General features: G+C 36.9%; 1 protein-coding gene across 1 annotated transcript; it reads right to left on the bottom strand.

Moving 5' to 3' along the window:
- Window positions 1–12,200: 12,200 nt before the first annotated feature.
- LOC104468268 (receptor-type tyrosine-protein phosphatase delta-like) lies at window positions 12,201–26,201 on the bottom strand (the record flags this gene model as incomplete). Its single annotated transcript, XM_010082331.1, has 6 exons — window positions 12,201–12,405; window positions 14,816–14,951; window positions 19,002–19,156; window positions 23,570–23,695; window positions 24,661–24,787; window positions 26,023–26,201. Coding segments are annotated over 6 exons (792 nt in total), but the record flags the coding sequence as incomplete, so codon positions are not given.
- Window positions 26,202–26,652: the final 451 nt, after the last annotated feature.

Below are 26,652 nucleotides of genomic sequence, written 5' to 3'. Positions count from 1 at the left end.
TTTAAGCAGTCTTTAACCCACAACAACATAGCTACAGTATTGGACAGAGCTAGACACTAGAGCAGGAGAACAGCTGCTTTGAGAATTATTCTGCAGGAGTCATGGTTTGAGTTAGGGCTGCACTTTTCATGCATTAGATGTCAAACATATCAGCATATAAAATAGTCCCAGTGGCAGACATATGCACAGTTAGATGACAATTGAGTATGGTCTTGGAGAAAATTAAACGTTGACTTAAAATACCTAGTAGGCAACTCTGTGCACAGATAGGCCAATATTGCACAGTTTACAGACAAAAAATATGAATAATCATGAAATCACAGAATCATAGAATGGTGTTAAGTTGTAAAAGACCTTAAAGATCATCTAGTTCCAACACCCTCCCTGCCATGAGCAGGGATCAGGATGCTCAAAGCCTCATCCAACCTTGAACACCTCCAGGGATGGGGCATCCACAACTTCTCTGGGCAACTCGTTCCAGTGTCTCATGACCCTCACCATAAAAAACTTCTTCCTAACATCTAAGCTAAATCTACCCTCTTGTAGCTTAAAACCATTACCCTCCTGTCAGGTCATATCTGTCTATAGAGGCCTCATCCACTTGGTTTTCCTGGTTGGGTGGCCTGTAGCAGACCCTGACTACAACATCACCTGTCTCTGCCCTCCCTTTAACCCTGACCCATAAGGTCTCGGTCAGCCCCTCATCCATCCCCAGGCAGAGCTCCATGCACTCCAGCTGGTCACTCACATAGAGGGTGATGCCTCCTCCTGGTATCCCCTGCCTGTCCATTCTAAAGAGCCTGTGTCCTTCCATTCCAGCGCTCCAGTTATAGGATCCATGGCGCCCTGTCTCTGTGATGCCAGTAGGATCACAGCCCTGCAGGCATGCGTATGTCTCTAACTCGTCTGGTTTGTTCCCTTTGCTACATGTGTTTGCACAGAGGCCCTTAAGTTGGGCTCCTAATGAGGCTGGGACTCCTTTGTGCTGCTCTTCAGGTGCCCTTCTGCCAGTCTGTGATCCTTCTCCAGGCTCTGGGAATCTATGGCTGGCTCTGGCATAAAACTGGTAGGAGTGGGATGGATTGAGGTTCCCCTATCCAGCAAATTTTAGTTTAAAGCCCTCTTCACCAGGTTGGCAAGCCTAAGACTGAAGATTCTGTTCCCCTTTTCTGACAGATGGAATCCATCAGCCCCCAGCAGACCAGGTCTCTCAAAGCGAGTCCCGTGGTCTAAGTAGCTGAAGCCCTGGCTGTGGCACCAGTCTTGTAACCATTTGTTGACTCGCCAAATTCGACTGGCTCTTTCAAATCCCTTACCTTTGATCAGGAGGACAGATGAGAAAACTACCTGTGCTCCAGCATCCCTTACCGCCTCTTCCAGGGCTCTGTAATCCTTCTTGATACTCCTCAGATGGCTCCCAGCTGTGTCACTGGTGCCCACATGAAACAACAGCAGGGGATAATAGTCTGTGAGCCACACAAGGCTTGGTATCTCCTGGTGATGTCTCTGATATGAGTCCCTGGTAAGCAGTGCACCTCTCTAGAGAGTGGTTCAAGTCGATAAATGGGTGCCTCCATACCTCTTGGAAGAGAGACACCTGCTATCACCTCTTGTTTCTTCTTAGTTGTCCTGGTTGTTATACAAGGAGCAGATCAGGCTGCCTTAGTCAGTTCCAGCGTCTCTTGTGATGAGGTGGGTCTTTCCTCTTCAGTTTGCAGAGCAATGAAGTTGGTCTGTTAGGTCAGATTTTTCATTCAGAAGTAGCACCTTCAAACCTTCCTGACTCAAGGGGATCTTTAAGATATTCAACAGACACTGTATACCACATACAGGATCAGCAAACGCTCAGCTTCTGCTTCATGGGAAATAACATCCATGCTTCTTTTTACATCTTTTGCCCTTTTGAATTTGATAGAAGTTGCATGCCTCTGGGAAGAAGTTATCTACTTCATTATATGTTCATGCAGGTCAAAGGACCAAGCTTTCATCAGGTTTTTGAACCCATTTCATTTTAAGTATTGCCATTAAGCTATCAAGTTATCTGGTTTAAAGCTTTCTTCTCACCATGCCTTTCTCCCAGATACTGAAAGCCACTAATTAACTAGTGCCAAGCTGAAACAAAGTCACCATCCTTTTTTTTTTTTTTTCCCCAGTCTGTTTAATGTGATCATGTTAAAGCTGTCTTTTTGTTACTTATCTTTCTTGTCTTCTCCTTTTGATAACATAACTTGGCTCAATAACAATTTTAATATCCTATTACACTGATGCAGGGAGGGAGGGACAGAGGAAGAGAGAGAGGAACTTTTGTTTGCAAAAGTGGTCTACATCAAATGTCCCTGCTCTTGCACTTTGTAAGGATTTGCTTGAACTTGCAGATCCTGAATTTATATTTTTTTAATTCTCTAGCATCCCATGAAATAATAATTTTGTGCTATTTTATAGTAATCAATGTAGGTGTGTGCTTATAGGCAGGTAAAATCCTTTCCCAAAGGAAATTTCTGTCAAAACAGACAAAACACATTGTTGTTAATCTCCCTGTTTCAGCTACTAAAGAGAGGCAAGGTCAAACTATAAACCATACTAGAATGATGTCAGCAACTACGTAGAGTGGAAACCATCAGCAGAGTTTATTTCATATATATCTCTCTCTCTTCCTTTGGAAAAAAACCAAAAAAATCCAACTATGTAATTAATTAAACTATATGATGCTTCTATGAGTAAATTTACTTATAAGCACAAGTTACCTCATAACATGGCTGAACTCCTAACATTTCATTTGATAAAACACTTCCAAAAACGTGAAATGCAAAAGCAGATCTAACTTTTGTTTCTCTAATATATTGTGTAGAAGAGACCATGTGTATACAAAGGAATGCAACTCTCAGCATGTGATAGCCTTTTAGCCCATTCAGCAATTACTACTCCTAGTAATTATGAAATTAATACTACCACACAAAATATTCTTTACTTGTTTAAAATTTCAGTTTTGTAATCAGGTAAAGGAGAATGTCCAGCTGGGTCCTCAGAAGACATTGTCAAGAAATACTAATGCAACAAAAACACTTCTAAGGAATAAATTAACCGTATTTCTTATTCCAGGCAATCTCTGTGATTTCAGTTGGAGTACTCTTAATTTTTAGAGAGGAAAAATCCTGTCTGTACACGGAGCACCTGTGTTCATGTTCCATTACTTATAAAGAGTATATACATTAAGTGATTCGGGCATAACAAAGCTACACAGATTTTTTCATACATCCTTAAAAAAATTACCAAACATCAGATATTTATCAAATATTTTGTTGTGTATATTACTTGATAGTACTTATCTAAAATCCTATGATTAAGGAACCAAAACCAGGAAAAATAAATTTTCTATTGAAGTCAGAATTTTGTTTACTTCAAGATTATTCATTTATATTTGATATTTCATAACTTTAAACTTACTAAACAAAGTATTGAAATTCATTCTCTTATCTTAAAAGTATGTGTACGTGTATTTGACCTAAGGAGTAGCATGCAGGAAGGATGGTAGCTTTTCCACTTCTTCCTACAGATCTTTCACTTTGGATTACTTCTTGAGTTAGCCAGACAGTGCTGGTGGTGCTTTCATGTCAGCAGCATATGTAAAAGCAAGGTCCTAACTGAAGCTCCAATAGTCTCATCTGTGAGGTTTGTTTGCGGACTTGTACTTCTTCTATAGAATTTGTGGAAACCGACTTTCAGTCAATTAATGTTGAGAGTGTTTATGTATTTGTTGGAGTTTATCCCTCACACCTTATTATCTACAGCTTTTAGACAGTATTATTCTGTTTCCCATTTTGTAACTCGTGGGCTTGACCATTGTATTATTTCTCCCGCTACCTCATAGAGTGTGCAGAAAAAGCTTCTCTGTGATTGACTCCCCAGAACCATCAGTTACAATTTCTGGTCAGTGTCAACCTTGCAAGTAACAACTGACAATAAAATCAGTAACCACACGTTGTGGGTTAACCCTGGCCAGCAGCTAAGCTCCACACAGCCATTTGTTCATTCTGCCCCACAGTGGGATGGGGAGATGGGTAAAAGAGAAAAATGGGTCAAGATAAAGGAAGTAATAGTCAATTTAACAGGTAAATTGGAAGCTGCATGTGTAAGCAAAGTGAAATAAAGAATTAATTCCCTGCTTCCCATCAACAGGCAGATGTTTAACACTTTCCAGGAGAGCAGGGCATCACACGTAATCATTACTTGGAAACACAAATGCCGTAACTTCATCCTGCTTTCCTCCAGCTTTTATTGCTGAGCATGATGTCGTATGGTATAGGATTTCCCTTTGGTCAGCTGTCCAAGCTTTGCCCCTCCCAACTTCCTGTGTGCCCCCAGCCTATTCATTGGTGGGGCAGATTGAGAAACAGAAATGGCCTTGACACCATGTAATCATTGCTCAGACATAACTAAAACACTGATGTGTTATCTACACTGGGTCATAAATCTAACACACAGCATCATAAGAGCTGCTATGAAGAAAATAAACTCAATCCCAGACAAAACCAGTACACTAAAAACAAACACTCATTATTGATATTGTCAATAAAAACAACTATTACCTTTTTTTTTAAAAAAAACCAACTCAACCAATCAAAACACAGCCAACTAAACTAAAAACACCCCAAAATACCACTTGGAATATTATGTTATTTCCCATACCTATATTAGAGTTAAATAGGAGTCCACATTTTTCTTCTTTGTCCAAGAGAGAGCTCTACTTCACCATGCTGAAAGGCTGCTCTGTTGGCTACTCATTACATAAGAGCTATTCTGCAGCCACATTCTAAAACAGTGAAGAATGATTTTGTAGCTGAATATATTGCTCCCTTTAGGCTGAGTACATAGGTTTGGGTGTTCCTCTGCCATTCCAGTTTTCTGCATGGTTCTGTAAACTCGGTACCAATTCTCTAAAACTGTCAGGGACTAAGCTCTAAAGGAAACAGCCACAGAACAAGTATAAGCATTCAATGAAAAGGGAAGCAAACTTTCACAGAACAAATGGAGTAAAAGGAGTTTAAACAGAAGGCATGAATGCATGAAGTGTTTGCAAAATATTCTCTGGAAGTATGGACTATTGAGAGGTGGTTGTATTAACCTGATAAACATTCTATGTGCATGGAACAGAAGTACAGTTTTATGGTTGTCAGTGAAAGATGGCTGCTTTGACAGGTCTGTGTTCAGTCGGTTACTGAGTACTCAACAGAAGTCACTGATTTTTGCAGGTTTTGGTGTGCTTACTTAAAATTACCATGCTATGAACATGATGCCTTGTAGCGGTAGTGCTAGCTGGTTGGTTTGGCTTCAGAGTCAGTGATGACACTGCTTTGCCTCATGAACCCAGAAATGCCACCTACAGCCTGCAGATGACATTTTTGTTTTCTTTTTCTGTGTGGATGAGAACTTGCTGTATGTTTGTAAAGTGCCTACCACAGCAGAATTCTGTGCTCATTCAAGTCCTTTAGACCCTACCAGATTTCAAGAGCAAACTGGATTTTTGAAGATGAGAAGTACACTAATCCTCATGTATTTTCAAATAACTTCTTCCAATGAAGAAAATCATACATTCTGTTTTCCTGTTTTTATATATGACAAAAGGAAAGGCATTTCTAGGCAGTTTTGACTCTGAAGATTTATATTCTAGATCCAATAAGGCTGTTGAATATATAATGAACTGCTTTTATTGGCAAAGAAAGGTTGTTTGCTTGTTCCTGCTGCAATAATAAAGACTTCTGCTGACAGAAGCAAGCTGAATGCATTTTGGGTTCAAAAGTATCCTATTCATAATCTAGATGCAAAATGATCTCTATTCACTACAATGTCTCATTTGCAGGTTATCATTCTGCTTTCCTCTGAAAGCTAGTCAGCAGATGTTTCCTCCCATCTTGACTCACTGCATTCGTGACAGAAAAATGTTCTGTATCCTACTATGGCACCCGTCATAAGCAGAACTGGAGGATAGAACCAGCTTGTTTAAAACACATAGGACCATATAAAGAGAAAATACTCTTGAATATCAGTACAACTACATTATTCAAATCCTTTTTGAATTAAATAATTTTCCAAATAGTTGCAGTCAGTTGCACAGCACTAATAACCCCTCTTTAAAAACAGCACAAAATAAATAGAATAAAATAAACAAATAAAAATAGAATAAAAACCAAACCAACGCAAATGAAAACAAAATAAAATAAAAAATTGCCACAGGTCTTAAAAGAAAAATTTGCTACAGGTCTTAAACCAAAAATTTGCTACAGGTACGTAGCCTCATACCCCATCAGTGTTTCACTTCCCCAAGCACAGTGACAGAATGAAAAAAAGTACAACTATTTCACACCTCTGAAACTGCTTCAAAGATATTCTTTGACAGTGCAAGTAATAGCGATACCATTTAGTACCTTCTGTGGACATTTTTCTCAATTTAATCCATTGCTATTGTTGAAATCTGATTCCCTGAAGATGTTAAATTTCAAGGTTTCAAAATGCAAGGCAATTTCATAGGCCAGCAACTCCACAGACAAGATATGTATCTTTTTTCATGTTAAATTTTATGGAAGAGGAAGTAATTTACCACTGGTAGGTTGGGTTACATGTCGGCAAATTTGCTGGTTATTTTCCTCAAAATTCCAGAGTCTGTGAAAAGTAATTAAAGATCATTCTGTTTATAAAGTTGGTTAAGAGGGGGAAAAAAAAAAAAAAGGCTATATTCACATCTGAGGCAAAAGGGACTAGGGGATTTCTGTGAACTTTTTTTTGTCCCTTTCTTGACCAGTAATAGCTATAATGTTCTTCAGGTTTCACTGGCTACTGATCTGTTGGATAATGACCTGTTGTTGGCCACTCTTGTTAGTGAACAATTTCTTTCTATATATTCCTTTGTTTATACCTTTACTAGTAGCTCACTTTTGTCCTAAACTGACACAGACTGGGAGAAGCAGGGTGTGGGAAAAGAAATACAAACCACAGTTGGAAATACTCTCTTGCTCTAGAATCAGACTGACTGTTTCATTTTGAGAGATACCAGAGATTCTGGGAATCTGTGAATTTGGTCCAGGTGTTTGTATAATATTGAAAAGATGGAAATGTTATTGTGTTTGAAAGTCTGTATGTATTGCTTTGCTTTGAGATGTGTTAATTTCACATCTCAACAGCATTTCTTAACTTAAATGATCCCAAAGTATATGACATAAAATTTTTTTTTTTTTTTTTTTTTTTTCTGTGTGAAGGAAGCATGAATTAGAACTAGTCTTGTTAAAAGTCATGAACTTAAAATGTATTAACCCATACATAGCCAAATAGTTTTGTAATATTCATTTTCACATTTTATTTTGGCCCATGCCAGAACATGAAAATCCAAAGAAGTCAATGCTAACAGTAAAGGGTACCATCTAAAGCCACTCAGATAGTTAAAGAAACCCTTACATAACACAGCTTTAAACCACCTTGCACAGACTATGCAAAAAAAGGTTCAAGCCAAAGGCAGCCTGCAAAGCAGTAATTGTAGAATCCACAGAAGTCAGTGGAAAAACATTAATAAGACTGTAAGAATACCAAGGCTTCACATTTACACTATTATCACCATCTTAATGTGGAAATTAGGCTAAGAACAATACAAGTTCTTAGAAATCAGTCTAATGTTAATGTCTTTGCACATCCTCCCAGCACAGAGAATTCTTTATTAACATGTACTTAACACTAATTGCTAATAAACTGTGTTCCCTTACTAACAAAGCTATCCTGGAGATGGAACCTGCCCTCTTTCAAAAAAAAAAGCAAACAGAGCAAGACTCTTTTATGTTTTCCTTGACTAGATTGCCATGCCACATCCCTCCTAGCTTGCCTTCGTACACTTGGCACATACATCTAAAACTTTTACAAAGTGTTGGAAAACACTTCCACAGTATTTGGGTAGCAGCTTCACAGACTCACATTTGCACCTGCTGCACATGCAGTGCAGAGCAGAAATGATTCAAAAATCTGTCATGACTGTTTGCCACAATTTCAGAAACTGAATTCTGACCAGTGACTTTGGATTTATTCCAGAACCTGCCAAATCTGCAGGACCAAAAAATTCACAATTCGCCCCAAACATGGGGATATTTTGCCCTCTTTGGGTTGCACCTATAGAATTCACAGAAGTCTATTTTCTCAGTGTAATGATACATTTCTAAAGCATAAAGGGGAACTCCTGAGGCATGTAAAGTGTGATGATTTCAATTAAATTCATGAAGCTATGGGGAATTTTAGCCAAAGCATTTGCCTATGCTGGCTCAAAATTTGCTGCTGAAGATGATTCCCTAAGAATGCATTTTCCACTGTCCAGCTGCTAGTTAAGAAGATTAATGACTGCTTTGTAGTTCCAATTAAACTCCTTTATCACCAAGAGGGACCAAACAAGTTTTGATTTCAAAAGTGCTGCTTAAGAAAGAAGACCAGGGCTGCATAACACTGACATTTTATTAGAATTCATTTGTAACAAATGGAACTTGTGTCAGCAAAGAACTGATTTTCATACAGACTTTCTTTTGCCACCAATGTAACGAAGTAAGAAAATAAAAAGCACGCCTTTCATTCTGTAAAACATTTATGCGTACTACTAATTAGAGGTAATTGTATATTTTTAACAAGCCATTTTACAAGGTAATTTTTTAAATTTTTCAGTCTATGCATCCAAAACAAGAGCAAAGAACACAATTTTTATTATCTTTGTAAAGACACTCCAAGCTTGAATGGCAAAGCCACATAACAGATGGTTATGATGAGACCTGCAGCCTTCTGATATCTGTGGAGTATCAGGGCACCAAGAAAAAAAAAAAAAGGAAAAAAAAAAGAAAAAAGGAAAATAAAATAAGAAAAAAGAAAAATAAAGAAAAACAGGAGAGAATAAAAGGAGAAAATAAAAGGAAAAAAAAACAGTTGTGGCTTTGTTTAGTTGTTGCAAATTTTTTTTTTCCTTTTTACATGTTCTGTGTCATTTAAATACACACAAGTGGATTTTATATGCAGTTTCTTACAGATGGGTTCAAGTTATAACATTATTGGGTGTAGAATCAATAGGGCAGTGCATAGTACAAAGGTATATATAGAAAGTGCAAATCTCCCTAGAGGGCCACTCCTTCCCCCCAGCCATCCTCTCTGCTATCTAACCACTCAAATAATTTATTTATTTATTTTAAAAAGAGCTAAATTAAGCTTCTGTATAAAACATTTTCATATATTTTGTGGGTTTCTTTCCCCATTGCAACTAATTACGAAATTAGACATAACTACACACACAAACGTAAATAATAGCACCATACTGGTTATGCTGATGAAACCAATTTTAAGCTTGAAAATGTATGATGTATGTAGACAAAGATGCCAACAATTTAACTTAACTGTAGAATGATTATATATATCAGAATACAGAAAGTGGAATGCACATCAATGATGCTAACAGTTATCTTAAGAAACATAAAACCTAACAGGAATATTTAGTTTTACAACAGTTTTCCTCACAAGTTGTCTCTACTTTTTATTTATTCGTTCGTTTTCTTTGCAGCTTCCAAGATAGTCTGCTAGGGAGAATGCTCCGATCCTTTTACAGATCCAGCGTGCAAGAATCTTTCCTAGTCTATGTTTCCAAAATGATCCTTTTTTCATTGTAGTGTTTTTCTGATGTCCTACATTTGAGTTGAAGAACTTGACCACACCACATAACCTGGCACTTCAATAATTATTTTAGAATACAAATCAAGAAGGAAGAAGAAAAAGAAACATAGTGCACATTCTCCTCTAGTTTAGATGTAAGTTATAGAAACTCATTCTGAGGTAGCCTTCCATGATACTTCTATTCCATATATATATTAATTTTATTTTTTTTCTTTACAAAAGTGCTCAAATACAATACTTGCTAGAGTTTGGTCTTTCATGTTTTTCTTTCTGCTCGTAGTGGGAAAAGTGGAAGAAGAAGAAAAAAAAGTTGAGGTCACATTGACAAGCCATACCAATGCTCCTATTTTAAACCCCAAAGAAAGAATTCCTTTGATGCTCATGTACTGACAATGACAGAGGCACGACGGAAACCAAGGTCAATGTAAATGGCATCTTACTATGAGTCTCAAAAAGTACTTTGTGCTGTTTACAGAATTTTCTTTGTTCCCTGGAAGAAAATCTAGTGCCAAATATATCCTGTGGGCTCAGTCTTGCTAGCCTTGCAGGAACCCTCCCACTGAAAGCAATGGTTTGACTTTAGCAATCTGTTGACACAAGTGAATGAGCAGGACTTGGCCCCCCCCCAAAAAAAAACGTGCATTAGCACTGATAATGTCAACTACTGCTCATGTACTGCTACATCTCTGCAATGTTAACACTATAACCAGTGACACAGTGGATTTGAAAAGCCAACGAGAAATAGATTTTTAATATGTGGGCTGGTCTGTTATTGGAAATATGGAAAGATAAAGGGCCTTGACTACCTATGTGTTTTGAGTTATCATTTATTACCATCCATACTTGATTAGAAACTGGAAATGCATATTTTTCAAAATTGTCTGATACATGTATTAAAATGTTTGAAAAGAATAACAGAGATGGACAAACTGAACTAAATACAAATGAAGGAAGGCTAACTTAAAAGAAATGCTCTTCAAAATAGGCATCAAATATAAGGCACTCTAAATGTAAAATTAAAATAAAACCCAGCATCCCCAAACAATGCTGTATGCCACAAAACATTTGATTTCACAGAGCAATATGTGTTTGGCTTTGCCCTGTTACATAAGATAAATGTAAATTATATAGCGCACACAATAGACAGTATACTATTGAATACAATTTTAAATCTTAATACCTAGTATATTACAACATTCTCCCCTCCTAAAGGGATATGCACTGACCTTTCCCACATGCACACCTCCTACATTTAATAATATTATTTCTTATTGCACTATAGTGTTATAAATATCGAACTCCACTGGAAGCCTAAATCACATACTCCGTGTGTGTGTGCATGTGTGTATGTGTGTTCAAGTAGCAATGTGGACAGAATTATTATTTGGGATAAAGATGATGTTCAAATATCAATGATGTGCATTCCTCATTTCCCTTTGAAACAGAAGTTTATGGACCTTGGAAATGCAGAGATGATCAAATAGTAGTTTAATACAATTGTATGCTGAAAAACTTTCCCAATGCTTTGATAAATCCAGTTATGGAAGAATTGATACGTTCATGTGTATGTCTGTGAATATCCACCTATCTGTGTCTCTGTAAGTATACAGAGAATTAGACAAGGGTAGACAGTAATACATACATATACTTACATATATAGAAAGAGAGAGGGTGTGGGTGTGCACGTGCATATATGTGCATGTGTGTGTGTGTGTTAGCAGCATCTTTATACTTTGCGCCTCCCTGTTGATTCCAAAAGAAACCAAAAAGCCCCATTTTGATTTATCTGATTACAATGATATTTTCTCAAAGAAAAATCAAACAAACAAAACTGTAAAAGTAATATCTAACAAGACTGTGGTACTGTAGATAAATACAGGACTGCACAAAAATGTGCAAATTTTCAAATTATTTAACATTTCTACAGCACTATATTGCAGATAACAGTTCTACAGCTTAAAAAAAAAATCTACGGTCTTTAAACAAAAAGATTAACAGTTATGCAACCTTTTCTTTAATTCACTTAATTGAATGATAAACTCTTGTTAAAAAAAGGAAAAAGTTTACACAGTTAAAAATGAAGCACAGGTCAGCAGTATCTTTACAATACTAAAAAACTAAATCAAGGACTTTCTTTTTAAGCATTCCCACATTTTCCCTAAAGTGTTATGATGAGCAGTATGATGGGAAGGGGAGATGCTGACGTAAAGAGTTCACTTTGTTTGAGAAGCCAGGACCCAACCTTTTAACAAACATCTTGCAGTGCACTGCAGTTCTCTCAAAATTCCTCTTTGCAAAAGTATGCAATCCTGAACAAGATGATCACTCCTTCTGATTAGTTTCCTCTTCCCTTTAACTTCAACCAATGTTGAACCCTTGAGGTATCTGTAAATGAGATCCTTCAGACACCTCAGTGGTCAGGACTCCTTTATTACGGTTAGGTTATTAAACTGTGAATTCTTGGTCCACATGGAATAGGGGTTTCTTTGTTGTTTTTGTTTTAAATATCCCCACTATGTTTGTTCATTTGTTTTTTATTTTATATATCCCCAATAATCGCTCCTTAGCTGAGAGTTAAGAAGTACTTCTAAAGCACTCGTATGGCTCAGAAGCGGCTCTCCGGATCTTAAAGGGCCTGCAATAAAAATCCACAATGGGTTTTTATGTTGCATAGTGATCAAAGCTGCCCAGATATTCCAGTGCGGCTCGATAGCAGAACTGGTATTGATCCTGGAGAAAGAAAGATAGAAAACAAAAGCATCAAAAAGACAGCTTGTTGGTTGGTTTCTCTTTTCTTCCAGCTAAGAGTGAATACTTTGTGGCTACAGACAAATATACCACAGAGGCATCTGCAGTTCAGCAATATTCTCTTGCTGACATCAACAGAAAACAAGTCTGAGTTACAACAGATGAAGACAGACACTCATTTAATGCAATAACATTTTCCACAGAATGCAGGTTCTTGTTGTGCAGAGACTTAATACTCACCTACAGATCATTTCTTACTCTGAATCCATATAACATCAGCATAAAGCTTTCTTCTTATGGAAGCATGCTAAGACACTTTCCCCCCACATATTTGAAAATAAGTAGCAGAATATCCAACCAATTCTATAGCAAATACAACAGACTAAGTGACAAAATCCATCACAGCATTGATATGGAAAGCTGTATGGAAAACCACCAGCTTAAAAATCACGTTAAGGAAGCAAAGAGAATCCCAACCTTTCAGTAACACAGGCTTTGATGAAGATGTGAAGATAGCTTAGCCTGTGGCAAGAAAAGGGCCTAAGAGAGAAATACACAGGTAAAGCACCTTATTAACAGGAAACGGGTTGCATTTCAGCCTACACCTGGAAGCAGAGAAAAGTTCAGTGTAGCGAGAGATTTGCTTATACCTCTGATGAATTCAACATCTGGCATATCATGGTATTCTCACCCCCACACAGCAGTCCTTTTGCACATTCACATAATATTGTACACTTATACAAAAATGGCATGTGTGTACTCATTTGCAACTGCAACTCAGGGTTTAAATGTTAAAAAAGAAAAAAAAAATAAATTGCTTCTGAAAGCCATCCCAAATATCAAGAAGGTCTGCTTATTTATCTGATACTGCTATGTGGTAACCCCACACGGGTCACACTTTTTAAAACCACAACTAAAATGCTTTTGGAGAACAGGAGACTCGTCAGATATTTGCTTCAATGTATTGGCGTGATCACTAGCAGTTCTTTTCTGTTTCCTGTTGGAACAGTGGGAGAATGCATGAGACATATGCATAAATTTTAAGTGTATGTGTGGTCCACATGGAGTTCAAGTGCTTTGCTGAATAAGGACTAGACAACCTGGCAGTTTATACTACTGAATGGGAGACTCATTTTCCACAGAATCCTGAAAGAAATTACTACACAACACTTCTACTTTCATCAGAGGGCACGAAGGGCAGAATACAGATATAAATCAAAATAGGAGGAGGGAGAATATATTGCATAGCTGAACTCTGTATTTGTCAGGCAGGCTCCAAGAAGCATAGTTTTTCTGTATACTGTAGTAATTTCTTGGAGCCAAAATGACAGAAAGCAGTCATTTTTCATTTTGCTTATCCAGGAGAATGATGATAATGGAAAAGAAATGGAATTAACTCTTCAGTTTGGTCACAGTGATTTACTTGGCTAACTGACAAGACTAAATATAAGTATCTTTATTTTTCATGTAAGTTTTTCTGAATTTATCTTTGTAAAAATAAGACTACAAAGCTTTTATTGAACAAGTTTAATTTTCTTGTGGCACATGGCAAACTCTGGGGAACAATTTTAAATTTCACAGACTGTAATTTAAAGGCCAGTGTCAATCAAATTATACTAAATAAATGTATGACCTAAAGTGATTCCCTTCTATTGCCCTTTTGCTTGGTTCTCCTAGCCTATTTGCTCTGTCTTAGTTCAAATCTCCTGTTCAGAAAGTACACATAACTGAAAATGTTTAAGTATTCTTTATGACATGACACAGTTCCAAGCACCCAGGCCCAGGAAGGGATATTGCTTATCCCTTTCCTTATTTCTCTATAGCATTTTTACTAGCACAGTAATGATTTACACCACAGTTTTCCTGAACACTGAATTTACCATTATGATTTTCAGGCCAAACAGCCACTTGCTGGGTGACACAAAGTCGAGATAACCATGAAAATAATACACTGTCAGTCTGAAGCCAAGAACAACACTTTGCTCTTGGAAAAAAAAAAAAAAAAAAAAACAACAACAACAAAAAACAAACCCAAACAGTGGATCCACCTGCAGAAACAATTTGCCTCCTTTATTATCACACATTTCTGCCAGAAAACAAAAGTTCAAATAAAAATGGTTAATGCTTCTTGGAAAATGGTTTTCCTCAACTACCATAATTTAGGATCCACCACTGAAATGATTTTTTTTCTTCCCCCGCTTGCAGTATCTACTGCTGTAACAGGTCCTTGCAGTACCTTTATGGCAGATTTTACACTGCAGTCAGATAATCACTATATGACTTAAGATATAAATGTAAGCACACTTTATACAGTCTCTATCTGTGGATGTTTTGGCTGTGGAAATACACCTTCTTTTCCATCACCATTTTATATGGATACTGTTTTGCTCACCTCTGTCTGTACCATAGCAGGCCGCTGTGTCCTTAACATCTTGACAGTCTGGAAGATATCTACAACGCCTTCATATCTCATTCTTTCTAACACAATGCTCAGGGTTATGAATACTCCAGTTCTTCCAACACCCGCACTGTTGCAATAAAATAAAAAAAAAGGAAAAAAGGAATGTTAATTGACAGTCAATGCTGAAAGAACCGGCTGACAAATTATCTGTGGTTACAACACACCATATGTGTACAGATTCCTACATGAGGAAAGGTTCACTAAGCAAAATTCCACAGCAAACTACCACATTGCATTTGGAAGCATAGTTGTACTCAAGCAGTCTTCACATGCTATGAAGTACTTCCTGACTCTCCAGTCTTCATTGCAAAGTGACCTGGCTTGTTCATCCAGTGCATCGTGAAGGAAAATGAGAACATTTGTTGCCAATGACTTACGCTGGGACTGACAAGAGAAAAAGATGCCAAAATGTATTTCACTGCTTTACTTTAACTCGTTCACGTATATGCCCTGTTTTGGACACCTCCAGCGTGTTAGTTTACCTTCTACTTTGAGTTAGAGATAGTCAGTGGATTTTCAATTAACATTGAAATTGTTCATACACACTACAATTTAAATAATGCATACACAAAAACCTTAAGACATAGTTTTTATTCAAGTCTGGAAATTGATCCTTAGCTTTCCAATACTGAGATATGTACACCATATCTGTCTACATTAGTCTGAAATGTCTTCTTTGAATGTATGGCTTGTTTGCTCTCTGTTCTGTCTTAAGTTTCTATTATTAGCTAAAACCACCAAGAAGTGATAGAAATTCCTGTATTCAATAGAGCCAACAGTTGTCAGTTACTAAAATTAAACAATCACTTATTCATGAAAATGACTCTCTGACAAAGAGACAGTTAACTACACAGAAAAAATTTTTTTTTGAAAGTCTGAACTTGTATGGATGGAAATCAAGCACCCCATCATCTCACTGTTGATGCTAATAATTTCACAAGGTTTTCTCCAGATAGACCTGGGAAGCAGGAGATTTCTGAGACCTATTAACCAGACAGGAGAGTGGAAGAACACGAACAGCATGGAAAGACTGAAGAACTCTGAATGCTGATATGGACTATGACAGAGATCCAGAGAACTGGAACACAACTTGACAAAATATCATTCTCTCAGTGTTGGTTTACCTATATGTGATGACAAAGGTCCTGGACATCTAAAACAACTGGAGTGTAAGGTCTCCTTTCCCTGATGAGGTAAATTAGAAAGCTAATGTTTAAGAAACATGATGAAAAAATACTGGAAAAAATACCATCGGAACCTGCCTGGAGTTTATAGAGCTGACAACAGTGTGATCTAAACCATGTAGACCAGAAAGTGACCAGCAGAGTGAAGACAGATTACTATTTTCTGTTCTCCTTGGTCCTGCTCCTGCTTAACCATTTAAAGATATCCAACAAAAACGTATGATTTTCTAAATACATGTGAGGACTTCTAGTCGCAAACACCAGTCAAATCTTTATTACTTAAAAAAAAATTACTCAGAACTCTAATTCAGCAAAAGGAGGGAATTAATTTGTTGTCTTGTGGTCTGAAGAAATGAGAAAGTATCTGGGTAGCTACTCAATGAGGAAGACAGACTAATATGGAAAGATCTCAATGCTTGCAAAACCTAACTAGCCATCAAGTGTAACATTTTGGTAAAGTCTGTAGGAAATGGACTCTGTTCCCCTAAAAGTGGCAAGCATATTTTAACATTGTACTAATTTCTATTAAAAGATGCTAAGGATTTCTAAAGAGTGATGGAAGTCCACATCAGTACTGATGAGCACGAATGATCAGCTGCTAAGCATTTTAATGATCATCTGATTTCTTTCAGCACAAGCCAAGTAAACCGAGTTTTACCATACCATTCAACGAAGCAATGTAACAGGTTTTAAAGAAACCTGAATTTAGTAAATGGCGAAGGCACTACTTCATGATGTAATATTATTCACCAAAGTTTGAACAGTTAGAAACCAAAGTTAGGATGCTTTAATGAGCCATGAGGAAATATTGATGTTTTTGTACGGGAGGTTGCTGTTAAAAACACATCTTGAATGCATGCTGGCAAAGGGTGGTCTTCCTTACTCTCCAGCTAAAAGCTGAAGTAACAAGACTATAAATACCTAAAATAAATTGTAGTGAAAATTTCACTTCTAGGTGAACAATCCTTTGCTCTTTTAACTGTTGTTTAATTAAAGGCCTGATGAGGTTAGAAGTTTTTAAACTGTAACACACTGATGTATTTGTAAAAATGACAGAGAAAGAGGGCAGTTTAAAATTGTGGGTGGCAGAGGTTTACTGTGTAACAGAGAAAACAAACTTGTGAAAGACCTGTAGAGTGGGAATGAAACCACAGGGAAGTGGCACTAGGGCGGTTTGACATTTGAAGAATTTCTCTGTACAAAAGAAATCCTTAAAAACTCATCATGGTACAAACTGGAGTCATTATTACAATAATCCACAAAGACCAGGAAAGTGTAAGTACCCAGGATCTTGTGCTTCCTGAAAGAAACAAATAAACTTACTAATTTGCTAGGGACATTTCCTATGAATGTAACTTGATGAACATTGACAGCAATGATTAGCATTACTAATCTCTACATTGTTGTTAAAATGATTATAGGACATTTGAAGACCAAACCATGATGAATTATAATGGACTTGACTTTGTTTCTACCACAGTCAATGGCAGAAATCTCCATAATTTCAGTATGAAAGATCACACCCATTTGGAAGGGATGCAAAACCTACTGCAAGCATTCTTTCATTTAGGCCTCAAGTGGGCAGGTTTGCATGGTACAAAGAACTCAGAAGGATACCATCACTTTGCTTATGTATGTCTCCATAAAGGCATAAATATTGCTTATTAGCCCTCTGCTCTCAAAAGTCATTAATGTCAGGAAGAGTAAGGCTTGCTCTTAGTGCAATTTCCTTTATTTTCCCTTGCCAAATGAATCCCAAACCCTGCTCTGCAATGCTGTTCTCCTTAGCAGGCCATAAAAATTTTTGGGCACCCAAAAAAGGTAGGATTCAAGTAGTCCAATACATTTATTTTGTCAGTCTTTCAGATTAGGGGAGCATAAGGAACTCTGTTAAAACACACAGGTGTTTTAACAACTTCCGGTTGCTCCTGGCTTTAGAAGGACAAGAATCTCTCTCCCTCTGTATATTCATAGGCTCTAGTAAACTTGTTTATTTTGTCTTCATACTAGCACTGGGGTATTACTTGGCTTGCAGGAAGGACTTGGAACCTGTACCAGTGTTTTGATTCTCTGTTATGTAAATAATAACACTTTATCTACCAAAAAAATGATTTAATATTGCAAAAATGAGTTTCTAAAATCCTAATGGCATTTATAGAAAACAATTTATTAAATAAGAGATAAAAGATAAAGATATTGTTTTTCACCATCTGCTAGAGACTCTAGAATACTGTAGACAAAATAAATAAAAAATGTAAGAATATTAAAAAAGCCCACCATGGATTATTCCTACAAACCCTGCAAGCTGTTTTCATCTGCATACCAACTGTAAAGGAATTAAGAAAAGTCATCACATCAAAAAATAGACATTATATTCTGAAGTTAGAACTTCCCAATCCAAACCTGAATGATTATTTGACAGGCAAGGTTTCTAAACACTGCTTTCTATTCCATTCCCTTTCTTGCGAATAGCTACCATTTTTGTCTCATCTTGATTGTTACTAATGTGCTACTGAGGTGCCACTGACTTGTTTACAGCTAATAATTCCCACCAATGTAACAGCCTCACATTTAATTACCAGTGGAAAAAAAATATCAAATATAGTAGCCTGTGATAAGGCTCCTTCTACTGCCTTCTGTGTGAAGCATTGACCAGGTTGTTTTTATTCTCCACTGGAGACACTTTTAGGTGAAGCAAAAATCACGTGCTTCCATACTTCAGAAGAACCTTTTCTGTGTAAATGGGATATCACAGAACAGTTCCTGTTTCATAAAGTAGACCTGTGCTCCTTTTTAGATCTTCTATTTGATTACATTTCCTGACAGATCACCTATGAAATTCCATTTACACATATACCTTTGCTGCAATCAGCAATCAACTTTTTAAAAAAACAGATCTGGATATGAGTTATTTTGAGGCTTTGCTTACTTACCTGCAATGAACAGAAATTGGTCCATCCTGACCAAACTGCTCTTTTGTTTTATGCACTTGGCCTATGAAGTCAATAAATCCTTCTCCAGACTTTGGCACTCCTTGTTCTGGCCAGTCAGTGAACTGGAACTGCCTCACTGTGCGGGACTGGCCATCCTTTAACAAAAGACACAAATAATGTATCCCAAAAGCGTGTTCCAGTGGCTGGAAGCCAGTCAGCCAAGAACCAGAAAGACAATCACAAAACAAGAACACTGAGAGGAGGTGGGGAATGGCTAAGATCACGTTTATGAAGACTCTCTCAAACACAGTACTGGCTGGTGCTTTTGGACGCATTGGCTCAGAAATGCAGTTTCATTAACAACATTGCACAGATCCTCTCCTGCACTGGACAGGAGAGCTGTCTGACATTTTGTCTGTGTAAAAAGCATGTCTGAGGCTAAAGACATAACAGTTTCACCAGGTTATACACTTTTTTTTTGTAAGTTATGTTTTGAACCCTGTGGACTGCAAATTCCTTTCAATACAGAAGAGGTAAAATGAGGCTATCCAATCTGACTCTCCATTTCCTAGATATGCTCATCTACTGCATGGCAGGAACACCTTCACTGATAAGACTCGTTTGCCTTCTTTGCAGATGATATCTTTTAATAGTATGGTGCTTTCTATGAGGTGGACATTTGCCTGGAAGAAGACGAGTCAAGACAAACCAGTTGTTTAACAAACCATAAACTTCCTTTCAGTCATCATAATTTAATTCACTAACAGCTCAGACTTGGTCAAAAATCAAGAAGAAGGGCTTCCTCTCTCAAAACAAGTCTGCTGTTAATTCCCTTTGGTTAGGAATACTAACAGGATTGTTCTAAACTGCTGAATACTGCAGGATGGTTATTTTTACTGGAAGTACTAAATGTCAACTTCTGCTGTATGCCCACTTAATGTGCAAATGGTCAGGACACAATACAAATGGATAAAATAAATTTGTTCTGAATTTTCAAACATTGTTCTTAATGATTTTGACACTGTCAATATGCACAACTGAAATGTTTAAAAGCATGAGCTTAAAAGCAAGGGCACATGAGCTAATGATGTGAAACAGTGTCTCTGTCCTTTCCTAAGCACCCATCCTTCCATGTCTTCAAATGGGTCTTCTACTAAGTGAAACTCAGGAAAAATTGAAATGATTATAGGAAATCTCTCCAAAAAGCAACAAATTATGATGGAGGCAAGAACAATCGTTTTGGCTTTTTTTTTTTTTTTTTTCTCCCCTCTAACACAAGCACTCAGCTATTACAGACTTGAAATTATATTGAAGTTATTTTAAAAATAATCAAAGGAAAAACACAATACTTTGTTTTTATGTTTCCTCTGGTACTGTGGGTTTTTCCCTGCCATGTCTCAGATGAGAGAGTAAAACAGAAAATGGGCGTATGTATCAGCCACTGCTTCATGACAGGATACACATACAGTTCTTTGACTTACTACCCCTTATATTCCCACTAGACCACTGTGACAATTTAGTAGTTTATTTCTGTGGAACGTTTTTGCCCACTTAAAAAAAAAATCTGTTTGAAAACATTTATCCAATTTTACTTCTTGTGGGTATCAACACAAAAACTAAATATTTCCTACCAAAATGGCATTTTGTTAATGACTTCTCTCATAATTGTCTCTGTGATCCCATTTTCACCCAAGAAGACATAATGAATTTGCATCCTTCAGATAGTCTTAGGCACATGACATTAATTAATCTAGGAAACAAAACAATAGGTTGATTCCCTCCAACATAAGCTCCCATTCTTCTCACTTTCAACATGTCGGTTAAGGAGATGGAAGCTTTTCAGCAACTTCTGACACTAACAGGAATTACACTAGAATAGCAGTAACTTTTTAGGAGTAGAAAACATAAGAAAGACACTGCTTTACTTAAGTCTACACTGTCATTGGAAAGATGACAAATTTCTACGTGCAAATAGATTTGACGGTAAATATTTGTTTTTCAAGTGTGTCTAAATCAACTGTATTGGTATATGTCATGACTGCAATAACTCAGTAATCCAGTGCAAGTCTGTGAAAACAGTCCTGATTTAGTTTTAATGGCAATAACTGTTGTTATTTAATTCTATTTAATGAGCACTGAAGTAAAGTTAGTTAGTCTGATGTTAGACTAGCATTAAAGCACATCGGGAACTGATCTGCAATTTCTTACGCAGTTCCCTCTGCTACTGACATTGTAAACAGCGCTCCTCTCTTTTAATGAGATGCTTGCCAATAGCGGTCCAAATACAAATGCCAGATTTTATTAAAATCTTCACTTTCAAATATTGTGACAGTTTGCACAGTTAGTTATCGAAATACGAACTTTCAGATCCCTATGTGGAGCAGAGGGATAATGTATTATCCTATTGACTGGCCGACCACTTGGATTTTTTCTTGCTCCTCACAGGGGATATTCAATTGTCTTTTGATGAGGCTGTAGAATTTACAATACTCTCTTACAGCCATCACTAACAGTTTATCCTTAAATGAGACTGCCCTGACATATTGACCTGTGGAGTTTACAGAGAAAGTGAGTATAAAGCAGTCAGAAGCAGTAGACTGAAACAGTTACAGAGGTCAATTTCACCTTACAACACTTCACAGCTCAATTTCAGAAACAACAAGGAGTTCCACACCAGACACTTCCTGCCAACACCAACGAAGGCAGTGTGCTTCTTTTCTTGTCCCTGGGGAATAATTGGCTGGTTTGGCTTTGCCAGAACACAGATGGTATTCTAATGCTATGGATGGGTTAGGAGGTAAGAGGGAGAGAGGCTGCTTAACAACCGCAGCAGCTTTTACTCTTCTTGAATACAACAATTTAGTTTCACGGTCTCAATTACTGTGTGTAACAGCCATAAAAGCCTAACTACAGGAAAACTATAATGTACCTTTTGGTAAGTAGTCCCCACGGCTTCCAGTAAATTTGGAAGGAGCTACCACTTCCCAGTACATCTAGAAAAGTTAAGATGTCACTGCGAGCTTGCCAGTGCATTGTTTAAGTTTGGGCCAACAAGGTAAAGAGACTTTTAAAGTCTGAGAAGCAATGACATGTGATGGTAAAATGTCACAACAGGACTGCCAAGGTGCACGTATGCTTGGCACCTTTTGAAAGATGTGTATTAAAATCAGGTCCAATAAAACTATTTCTGGCAAATTAAGTTATTCAACCCTTTCAGACTTTTTACTGGTTTGCTAGCTGTAAGTGAACAGACTTTCATAAATATCCTTATTCATTATAAAATCTTGAAAGAACATTTTGGAAATATATACTGTTTGCAGACACTTCAACTACATCTGTGACTTTTTGTCATCGTTATTATTTTGTGATCTGAGCTTAGTGAACTGCGTCACAGATTACCTCTTCCAGCTTAAAATGAAACAGGCTTTTAATAGATGATCTATGAAAACTATCAGCACAGTTGTAAATTGGTTTTGACTGTCTCTGCTTACAAGTATGGTTAAAGATTATGTTAGGAGCCTGTTTCCCTCTTTCGCTAAGCACAAATAGGTTAGAAAAGCTGAGTCATGTGATCCTTACTAGATTTCAAATAAAATGAAAATCATATCCAGTGTGTACAGATTCTTTTCAAAAGCACACACCTAAGCCTCATTTGCAAAACTAAAATGTTCATACGATGAGCTGGTTAGTGACAATATGGTCTAGTTAATTGTCAGTAGTACCTAATTTCACTTGAAGCTAATGTTAAAAGCAGCAGTCTAGCTAACTATGAGAAAGTCTAATATTTTGGATGCTGACTGGTAACTCTGAGTAATCACTCATGTTATTCCTGGACAGTACATCCTGCTGTTTCGCTTGAACAAATAGTATTCTAGAGTGCCTACAGGAAGGGAGGCTGTCAGTAATTTTTCCAGCCATGCAGACTAAAGTGCTAGAAACCAAAAGTCTGAGAAATGCCAAATATATATTTAAAGTTTATGTACATTTAATCTCATATCAGTGCTCAGTTTTGTACTCAGGAATTCAGATAAGTAGTGCAGTATGAAAATGAGGCTGCTAGAGTCACAGCTGGATGTATCTACTCTGCAGATATCCAAGTATGCTGAAAATACGCTATGCCAAAAATCAAATTCCAATGTGCAAATCTTGTCAAGTTTTTCTTACAAGTGGTATTTGCTTTGCAGTTTTTAAATCTCAATGCACTAACCTTCCTAATCAGTCTAGAGAGTGACGCAAAACAACTTGTTTACAGCTTTAAGTGACAAAAATTGCTCCCAAAAATGACCATATGAGAAATGAGGAAAAAAAGGGAAAATGGTACCCAAATCACCTAACATATTTCAGCACAAATAGTTATTCAGAACTTTTTACAGTTGGGCTGCCCAGGTGTTAGATCTGAATGAAGTCAATCGTTCTAACACAATCTGACCTTTGTTTACTGCTGGTAGAAAGTACACCCCTAGGGTTTTCCTAAAAACAACAAAAATTTTAGAAAAAGAGAGGAAAAGAGAGAAATTGACATTTTATTTTAACCTTATGTGAACTAATGCAATCCTGTGTTAACTTACCCTTGCATCTGTAACCTTGAATTCCCTCAGAATATACTGTGGCATGTTGTACTCTGCCATTGGATCTACGACAAAATACTGGTATCTGGCTGAGCGCTCCGCAGGCCAGTACTGGTGGCATTTTTCCTACAAAACAATGAAGCAAAATACATTTCTTGTTACTCCAGACCACTACCATAAACTGGTATGAAGTATTTTTCACCCAGTTAAGCATAATACTAACAAAAACTGCCATTAGTGACACAAACATGAACTGTTTGACTTGCTGTGAACACGAAGTTCCATACTTAGAATAAAAAAATATCTTCAATATTGCATTGCAAAGGGGTCATCTCTGTTTGCTGTACTTCTGAATCAGTTATACTTCTGCTCAGTTCTACTACTTAATAGTGACAAGAGCTATCCCTAGCTGAATTTTCACTACAGAATAGAATTTAAATCTTGAGCCCACCTTCAGTTTTCTGTCTTCTTCGCTGTTGAAGTAAGTCCCCCTGGCCTCAGTAAAGACTCTAACTCTGCATCCACTAGCTATGTCCTGAATTATCTGTATTCCTCAGATACATGGTCTCACTCAGATTTCATTTATCACACACCAGCTTTATCTTGATGTAATCCTGTCCAGATAGTAAACTGCTTCGTCCTTTCCATTACACAAAGCAGCACTTGAATGAGTTTAGGACTGTAAACTGGCTGCTGAAACTTTAAAGTTCAGCTCTATGAACACACCAAAAACAGATCTCAAAAATACCACACTTTCTTTTAACATTGTTAAAAAAAGATGCTACAAAAGAGATCTTAATTCTTCAATGAAGCATCAACGATCTCTCTGCATACTTTGTAATATCAATGTGCAAACTCAGTCGAATCTCAGTGTGACCCACAACAAAATGACATTTCTAGCTTGTCTATTGCAGCACATATGCAGATTGGAAAACCTTACACCTGGTGATCAACAAGGCCACTGATATTTCAAAAGGAGAAGGAACCTAAATCCTTACCTTTATCTTTAGACACTCCCATAACAACAAAATATTTTAATAAAATTAATTCTAACAAATACTTCAGTAAAGGAATATTACAGATGTACTCACTCTGCCCATTTCTCGTAGCTTAGTGAGCATGACCACAATTGTAGAGTTATGCTCCCAGAGCATTCTCCAGAAGTCTTCAGTTGTTTCTGCTAAAGGACCCTGTGTAGCTATGTAAGCTTTTTGTTGTCTATGTTGAAAAAAGAAAAAGTTAAGAAAAATATTTTAATTTAAAAAGTGAATTGATGCACATGTTCTTTGTTTATATGTAAACATTATCTAGAGGAAAAAATTATATACTATTAATAATAAGCACATAAAAACCTTATCATGATTGTTAATCAAACTACAGCTTTTTATTTTTAGAACTTTAAGAGGGAAATTAAGCTGTTAATATTATGATGTATGTCTTTACCATTATTATTTAAATTTTAATGCACCCCTAATAGCTCAGCTTTGTGTGCTGTAAAAAAGCACTTAAGAAACACTTAGTTGGGCTTGTTCATAGAAATAACTGTCTAACAATCTATTAAGTTTAGGAATTATAGCATCAACCAGTTTCTTTATTAACTTCTTTTCAACAAACTGATGCCTCCAGCAAAAGTAAGGCAGAAAGAAAATTTGGAAATAGAGTGCATTTCATTTGCAAGAATTCATATCCTGCTACTGGAAGCTACCGCCAAGCTGTTAAAATCTTCTGGGTCAGCAGCTTTGTAAGATGATGACCAGTTCATGTTGTTCTTGCTTCTTTCATTCAACAGAAACACCCTTCTGGATGACAGTGGAGAAGAAGGCCGTTTCCAGTTATGAACAGAGGCTCAGAAAATTATCTCTGTGGATACAGATACTCAAGTACACCTAAACTGCCTTAGCAACACTATATCACTTATCCTTCATGCCTTTTTCTACCAGCTGCTTAAGTCAGCTGAGGGCGTATTGCTCCATGTTGTCATGAAGATGCTGGTGTGCTACACAACTATGCATAAAATGCCTTTGGTAGCTAGGTCTAGTCTTAACCAGTTTTCCAAGACCATAGTCTATCACCTTGACACAGAGAGTGTATCTCCTGTATGGTATTTCTACGTATCTTTTAAAGCAGAATAGTAGTGACGAAATAGCCGTTCCAAATCACACATACACTGAAAATTTCAGTAACTTTCAGCATGTAAAACACACTGGGAGTTCTCAATGGTTTAAAGGTAAGTAAAAACATAACATTTAAGCCTCTGTCATTTACAGAATTTTCCTGTTTTGCATGGGTGAAAATCTAAACCTTTTATTAATATTTAAAAAAACACCCAATCAAACATAGCATGGACAGATAATAAACAATACTAAATTTTGTTATTTTCAGCATACATAATGACATAACTAATTTTCTAAACTTTTAAAACAGTCCACATGAGAACACATCAACATCAGTACCTGTATCCATCAATGAAACTGGCATTAATATAATCAGAGCCTTCTACTCCTCGGATTGGCTGCAAGCATACCCTTGTAGACTCATATGGCATAATATTGACAAGGCGATTTTTGAATTTATTACATGGAAGATTGGCACTGATGAATCTCGAAGTGTGAGCCTTAGAGCTAGCAAGACGCTGTTGAAAATAAATTAAATAAATTAAGGCCAGGTATCACAAAAACAAATGACACTATCAGACTTGATGATCTCTGCTCATTATTCTTTAATGAATACTTTCAATTCCAGATGCTTACTTTTCCATATTCTGTTGCACTACTGAAATATTTGCAAAGCTTCTTGTAAAGTTTAATGTCTGCTCCATTAATGCATATGGACAAATTTGAGTATTAGACTGTCACACAAACACACATTTCAAGCTATTGAGACAAACGAACGAACAGCATGGTTAAACCCCCCTCAGTGAACGGTTCTTGTCCAGATACCAACTGAGGACACAATTACATATTTGACAAAGGATCACCTTCCTAATTTAAAATTTTAGCCTGCCAGTGTCTTATCTTTTGATAACTGGAAACAACTGGTGGAGGACACAGCAGCATTAAGTTTTCACAGAATCACAGAATCAC

Source organism: Pterocles gutturalis, unplaced genomic scaffold, assembly GCF_000699245.1.
Source record: "Pterocles gutturalis isolate BGI_N339 unplaced genomic scaffold, ASM69924v1 scaffold25589, whole genome shotgun sequence".
Taxonomy (NCBI): domain Eukaryota; kingdom Metazoa; phylum Chordata; class Aves; order Pterocliformes; family Pteroclidae; genus Pterocles; species Pterocles gutturalis.
Note: the sequence above shows the minus strand (reverse complement) of the source record. Positions and strands in the feature narration are given on the sequence as shown.